Genomic DNA, 7,512 nt, shown 5'->3' with positions numbered 1-7,512 from the left:
AAAAAAAAACTACACGATGATACAGACTCAGACTCAGACTCTTAGCTAAAATAGATATCTGTCGACATGCAACGTTCCATATAACTTATTATCATAACATATATTATCTTAAATTATCACTTACTTCAAAATTTTAAATTTATAAAAATAAACACATTTATTTATGTGATTGATAGCCTATAAGAATGATGAATGTTTTAAATTCATAAAAAAATAAAGTTATTTATTTAATCCATATTTTAGCACCCTCTCTCTCTCTCTCTCTCTCCTTTTTTTCTTTTTCTTTAAAGTTGTAACTTAGCATATAAAAGCAAAACATAGCATAACAACATAGGGAAAACGCTAAATTTATCTATATATTACTTCAAAATAACGAGTTTTACTTTTATAGTATAACAACCCAGAAAAAGTACTAATTCTATTTGTGTTATCACTTAAAAAAGACAGTTAAATTGTCGTTAGAGTTTTAGTAGAGCATGCCAACTCAACATAGATGCACGTGAAATAGACAAAAAAAAAAAAAAAAAATTCTTAATATAATTACTTTTAAAATTCAATCCTACCTAATAAAAAGAAATCAAAGGAAGAATTATAATACGTATAAAACTTGTTTATAACTTTTTGTGGGTTTATCATTGTATCCTTTAACCGAAGTAAAAAGTCATGACAAAAAGCGCAGCACTTAGAAAGCACCGTGAAGTTTCCAAGAGCACGGCCTTTTAACGTACACACCTCCACCATGCAATAATTACCCAAATGACTCCTATGCCCAGCTGATTTCTTAGCTACAAAGGTCTCTCTCTTTTTTTTTTTTTTTTTTTTTTTTTTTTTTTTTTTTTAATATATATATATATATATAATATATTTAATCGAACACTGCAAATACCGATCCTTTCCTTCACCCTTTTTCTCTCTCTGAAAAGGTAAAATTGAAAACCCTGAAAAAATAGTTTTTTCCTTTTTCTTTTCTAGGCGTCCAAGCAGAGCATTTTGGTTTCTTTCATAGTTTGTACGTCCTTGATGAACATGAATTCTGTGTTCACTTGAATGGTAGTTGTTGATTTTCCGCAACTGAATTAGTTCAAAATTGAATAAAAAAACATCATTTTTTCCTGCTTGCTATGTTTTTTCCCGGGAAACAAACAGGGGATAAGGGGTTTTATGTTTCTTTGCGTTAGTCTGAATTAATTCGCGGATGTTGAGTTAGACTACTCTGTTTCTTTGTTCATTTTGTTTATCATTAGTAATTTTGTGTTTAGGGTTTGGGATTCCCAATTAAATGCGAGAATTTGTTTTTGTTTTGTATTTTTTTTTTTGGTAGATTGGAAGTCCTTGGAATGGGTTTCAACTTTGTTTACCGATGCTTGCAGGAGGTATTTCCAAAGGTATTACTCTCAGTACTTTGAAGCATATGGTATATTAATTAAAGAACCAATTTAAGATTTTTTTTTTTTTGCTATTTAATTGTTCTCCGCGTTATTGGGTTACATATAGCATTTTGTTCCTGGCGTAAAATTTCAGGGACGAGTTTTTGATTAAATAGAATGAGATATCATCATCAATTGAAATCATTTGTGGATGAGTGAAAAAAAAGTGGCTTTGGAAATTTCTTTGAACCTTTTTTTTTCCCCTGATCTTTTAATGACCTTGGAAGCTTTAAATTCTAAGTATTTACTTAACGGTTTATTTGACTATGAAATGTTTTTCATTGTTCTTCACATAGCTTGTCTTGTGATCAACTGTAATTTCCCGTCTAATCTAATTTTTCCACTTCGTTTTTCCCAATTTCTGACTGAAGACATGTTTTGCATCTCATTCTGCGTAGATTGATTCTCGCTTGCTGAGGGCTGTTGCTATTGAACATCCCAAGGATGCTGATCAAGCTGTGGATGTTGTTCTTAAGGAGATCATCCCTTATTTGTCCTATCAGACCATCAGTCCTACTTATTCTCCTGAGGATGTTGAAGGTATGCTCTATTGTTAGTGAAAATCATATCCCTTTACAATTTCTGGAATTGTGATCCAGTTGATTGTTGTAATTGCTTTCATTTCCACAATTCTTAAATCATCACGTGTCATCCGCCAATAGATTGCAGTTGGGTTTTCTCTCTTACTTTTCTTTCTTACTTTTTTTGGTTGAATTTTCGTGCATGTAGTTAAAAAAGGTTGCCATTAGATTGGGTGAATTGATTTGATTAATTTATTATATATTACATGCTGAACGTGCAGTTGAATCTGGGGAGCAGATGGACTGGTTGAGCCAGCAGCAGGTAATTGACAAACCAGACATGGGACCTTCTTCAGAACCACAGCCAATAGATGGTGAGGCTGCCAAGGAGGCAGATCATACAGGTGGTGCTCTTCATGGTGATGCAACACCTCTGGTTGAGGCGCTGAATGAATCTACTGTTTCTGATTTCTATGAGGCAAATGAAGGTAATGATCAATCATGTGTATGTACAGAAAACGAGGAAGTGATTTTATTGGGGAAGGCTCAAGAAAACAGTGTCATAGTGGGGTTGAATCAGATTCTCCATGCCACATCAAATGATCAGAAGCAAATTTGTGAAAATACTAAAAGTGAAGAATTGATTTCTTGGGGAACTTCTAAAGAAAATGATATCAAAGTTGAGCCAGAGCTGACCCCCCCTGGCATGACCTCTTCAATAAATGGATGGCAAGACCATCTGGAAAATGATTGGAAAGTTTATTTTGACTTTCCTGTGGCTGACTACTTGGATGCAGTTGCTCATGGAGAAAGCCACAATGCAGAATTGTGTTTGGATAGCAGCACGGAGGTGAGAAATTCTGTGGCTCAACTGGTTCCCCTATCTACCGAAGGGCATACTCCAGTGGCTGGTGGCTCTTCAGATATTACTTTCAAGCAAGACTATTCTGTTAGCGAAATGAGTGATGTTGAGGATGAGCCTAAAAGGGACACCATGGTTACCCATTCTGGCAAAGTATGTAAAATTGATCTTCTTGAAGAGATTATTGAAGATGCCAAGAATAACAAGGTACTATTAGATTTACTGCTTCTAAGCTTGTAAAGTTTAATTACTGGCTGAAGCCTTTGACTTAAGTATTCCAGCTGTACTGTTTGTCATGAGCAGTACATCAAATCTAATTCTAGTTAAACTTGATTCAATAAATGGTAGCTAGTAAATGGTGCTTCCTGATATTCTTTATGTGCAGTTGCATGTTTTTACGGTGAAGCTTGCAAGATGTATTGATTAGTCTGTTTGAAAGTCAATTGATATTGGATTTTTGCTGCTTTTCAACGCAGTTATATCATTTCAAAGCTTCTTTGTATTTCTGTATAAGCAGTTGGAGGAGAGTCCTGTGAATTTTCTCTCTCCTGATTGGCAGCCAGTTATAATTCTCTGCATATGGCTATATTCCAATCAGTTTGTTTTCCTAGTTAAATTCAAATTCCTTGAGATGATGAAGATACTTGATGTTGTAGCACCTTGCTGTAGAGTTATTTATAGTCAAACCTTCATCGATGCAAATCATAAACTGGATTGTAGCTCATGTACCCTTCACTACTTTGAGAAGTGAGGAAGATTTTTTATTCTTAGATTAGAGATACATACGCGTGTAGACAATACAGCAGATAAAGGATAGAATAGGAAGATCTGCGGAGAATTATCAGATAAAAATTAAGTATAAATTATTGTCTTTGCTTATCTCCTCACAGAATAGGAGAGAAGGCTATTTTATTTGTGTTCATTTGTGAGGGTTGAACTTTCATAAAAATTAGACTACAACCATGTTTTCTTTTGGTGATTACATTTAGTGAAATGTATTGCAATCTGACTTTGAAATAATGAATAGGGAATGATGCATAATGTGACTGTTGGCTTTGGGTATACTTTGACCAAGATTATGATTCTGGTTTGGTGATCTTTCAGCTTGTTTTGTTTTGAACAAGCTGGGGTTGGATGGTTTTGTGTGCGCCACGGAATCATCTATACACAATGCTAGCTCTGTTCTATGCATACAGATATTTTGAGTAAAATATAAGTATAAGTGAAAAAACATTTCTTCCCTTCTGCCCCCTGTATGTAATAGATATTTAAATTGAAAATGACTAAGTTCTTATCAATGGTGCAGAAAATCTTGTTTTCAGCTATGGAAAGAGTGATCAACATGATGAGAGAGGTGGAACTTCAGGAGAAAGCTGCAGAACAAGCCAAAGAGGAAGCTTCTAGGGGAGAGTTTGATATTCTGATCAAGGTGGAAGAAATGAAACAGATGTTGGCACGTGCAAAGGAAGCAAATAACATGGTTGTGAAATACTAGATAGAATATAGCATTTAGAACTACAGACTTCCTGAATGGATCTGTTTTTCAGTTAATAATGATAAAAGCTGAGCCTATATCTATACTTTTGCAGCATGCGGGAGAAGTTTATGGAGAGAAGTCAATTTTAGCAACTGAAGCGAGGGAGCTTCAGTCTCGCCTGCTCAGCTTGTCTGATGAAAGGGATAAATCCCTTGCAATTCTTGATGAGGTATTTAACATTTTGTTATATTTCACTGCCAAATACCATCCCTTTGTTCTACAACAAGTTAATGCTCACTAATGTAATTGATGTTTGCTTACTCATGTACTTATTTGTTGAACTGTAACTATTATTGCCTGTTTACCATTTCTTTAGCAAGAGGGGCGGAAAAGGGAGAGGAGATAAACATTGAGATAGAAAATTCTAGCACCCTTTTCTGATTTTTCCTGAAATGGTTACACTTGATAGAAGATTCATCTCTCACTTTCCCCTTCCCCTACCTCATACCAAAGGATATAAATCCTCCTTTTTCCTTCTTTTCCTATCCTTGCCCCTAGGTCTAATTCTTAAATGTTCATGGGAGGTTTATTTTACCTAAATATGTTATATGACATATTAATCCACACTGCTGAAGGTTTCTTCTAAAAGTCAGCAAACAGCCAAGAAATGCAAGAAAAGGGTTTGTTTGGCAATACTTTTTAGCCTGTGCTTTTTGCTTTTTGGTTGTAATGTGACATAAAGGTGAAAGTAGTTTCGAGTTGTTTGTTAAAAAGCAAAAAGCTACCATAAAAAGCGTTGCCAAATGGGCCCGTTAGCTTTACCCATAATTGATTTTGGTTTCAGCTCTCCAAACTAAGGTTGATGTAACTGTATGTGTGTGTGCGTGTAATTTTAGCAATACTACCCATGGATGATGATAGTTCTATGTCAAATTGTCGGAATGGAAAAACTAGATGTAATCACATTGAAGATTTTGTTTCTTTTGGATCCCCCCCTCTTCAGATGCACCAAATTCTAGAAGCACGACTAGCCACAGCAGAAGAGTTGAGGAAATCAGCTGAGCAGGAAAGGATTGAAAAAGAAGAATCTGCAGGAAATGCTCTTGCTGAACAAGAAGCTATTATGGAGAAGGTAATTCGGGAGTCAAAGATGCTAGAACAGGAGGCAGAGGAGAATTCCAAGGTAGCAACCTTTTCTACTCACCATGGACCTCTTCAAGCAAATAGGAATGACAATAATTTATAACTTAATAAAATTGTGCTTTATTGCAGTTACGGGAGTTTCTGATGGACCGAGGACGCACTGTTGATATGTTGCAGTAAGTTTGTCTCTTTTTCTTTTAGATGAAGTTTGGATCTGTGCCCCACTGTTCAGACACTCAATAGTGGTTCTCCATCCATATCCAAAGTGATTGATTTGCGAAATATTTTAAACATTAATACCCTCTCCCTCCCCCCATCAAACACGGGTGTGTGTGTTCATGCACACTTGCAGAACATGGCAATCGTAATGATGCATTCATTGTTGCTTGGGATATTCCAAGTCTGATACATTTGATGAAGTCATATATATGGCACGCTTGGTTGTTATAGGAAAGTTTGGTCAAAGAAGACCATATCAGCATTTCTTTTAAATTTAGTACTTTGCTTTTGTTGTTTCGTATGTTATAATCAGCATCCTTAATACGGGGTCAGATTAGTGGGTGCATTGAGCACAGAAATTTTTTATTTTTAAAAGTCTCCAGTCTTTATTCTTATCACTGAATTCTATCCTTTTTCTCTGGTAGTGAATCTTTTTCCTCTGCATTGTTTGAACTTAATTTGATTTTCCAGTTTCTGATTTCAATTTTTATTTTTAATGGAAACATTTATTGAGACCCAAATTCTTCTTGTTGAGTAAAACCTCATAATTGCAAATAAACATGTGTATGTATCAAGGTTTTCTTATGTGTATCTGTTAAGGTTTATTTATGTAGAGTTATTTTTCTTTGCGCAGAGGAGAAATTTCTGTTATTTGTCAGGACGTGAGGCTATTGAAAGATAAGTTTGATGACCGTGTTCCATTAAGCAAATCCGTTTCTTCAAGCCAGACTAGTTGCATCTTAGCTACTACTTCAGGATCATCTGTGAAAAGCTTGGCATCTGATTTGGTTCCTGAGCGCAGCTTAGCTTCTTCAGGCTCATCCCTCGGAAGTGTGGTACCTGAGCAACAAGGGGAGTCATCTAAGACCCCAAAGAAGACGAGCCCAACATCCTCTGTTCACAGCCCATCACCGGGAACCGGAGTTAAAGAGGAAGAAGCAGCCAGAGCTGTTAAAGCGCTTTTGGATGAAGGGTGGGATTTCTTTGACCAAGATGCAGACTTGGACATCTGAGGTTGCCAATATATTGTTAATACAAACAGAATAAAACTCATGAACCTTCTTTTCCAGGTTTTATTTGCAGTGGTCAGCTGTCTACCTTTTTTCAATTTCGTTCGCCAATTAGCATTTTGATATTAGCACCGTGGATTATATATACAGTAGATTGGTGGCTGATTACTACTTTCAGATTTTGTTTGTACAGTGCAAATGATAAAAACAATAAATATTAAATAGAAAATTCTCTGAGTGATGAGTTCTCCATACCTGTTTATATGGATTATTTATTTTCTTTAAAGTATTGAGCCACAAATATTGCATGTTAAGAACTTTAGATTTTTTGTGACTGCGGGGAATTGGTCGGTTACTGTGCCTACACAATAAAAGTAGTTATGGTAGTGAGCTGGGAATGTGATTCTCTTTATTTTATGGTCGGTCAGGATTTAATGTCAGCATATTGACACATCTTAATCCTAAGGGTTGGCTGACCAGCTCAAAATGGTAAGGGACTTGGTCTTGGTGGCATTTCTATCAAGTTTAAGATTCAGTTTCATTTGGTGCAAATAATTCTTTGGGTTTAGCTCGCCGGCAAAATCAAAATATTATCCAATCCGTATGGAGGAGGTGCTTTGTATGGGTTCGAGGTTTATTCGATAGGGGTAAGTACTTGAAGTGGACCCATGCAGGAGTTCCTCATAATAATAATAATAATAATAATAAATCCGAGCAACCTTTAGCCAATTGACACGAAATTTCAACAGTTCAAAAACGATAGGGTGTAAAGTCAGTCGGTTATAACTGGCTGGTAACCGGCCCTACCGGAGTGGTTACCGATTTTAAAAATTATTAAAACCGGTAACCGGGT

The 7,512-nt window shown here is 35.8% G+C and overlaps 1 protein-coding gene across 5 annotated transcripts; it reads left to right on the top strand.

The window, feature by feature from the left end:
- Positions 1-708: 708 nt before the first annotated feature.
- LOC133851415 (uncharacterized) lies at positions 709-6,911 on the top strand. Of its 5 annotated transcripts, XM_062287838.1 has the most exons (10): positions 756-923; positions 1,322-1,385; positions 1,826-1,967; positions 2,230-2,352; positions 2,464-3,017; positions 4,117-4,290; positions 4,400-4,516; positions 5,291-5,470; positions 5,560-5,606; positions 6,284-6,911. In XM_062287838.1, the coding sequence occupies exons 2-10, from the start codon at positions 1,338-1,340 to the stop codon at positions 6,660-6,662; spliced, it is 1,764 nt and encodes a 587-aa protein (XP_062143822.1). In that variant the 5' UTR covers positions 756-923; positions 1,322-1,337; the 3' UTR covers positions 6,663-6,911. The 5 variants fall into 5 exon arrangements, with proteins under 5 accessions (XP_062143819.1, XP_062143822.1, XP_062143817.1 ...); XM_062287835.1 differs by having other exon boundaries at positions 709-793; positions 2,230-3,017; XM_062287833.1 differs by having other exon boundaries at positions 2,230-3,017.
- Positions 6,912-7,512: the final 601 nt, after the last annotated feature.

This window comes from Alnus glutinosa, chromosome 12 (genome assembly GCF_958979055.1).
Source record: "Alnus glutinosa chromosome 12, dhAlnGlut1.1, whole genome shotgun sequence".
NCBI lineage: Eukaryota > Viridiplantae > Streptophyta > Magnoliopsida > Fagales > Betulaceae > Alnus > Alnus glutinosa.
The sequence above is the reverse complement of the archived record's forward strand: the minus strand, read 5'-3'. Positions and strand labels throughout refer to the sequence as shown.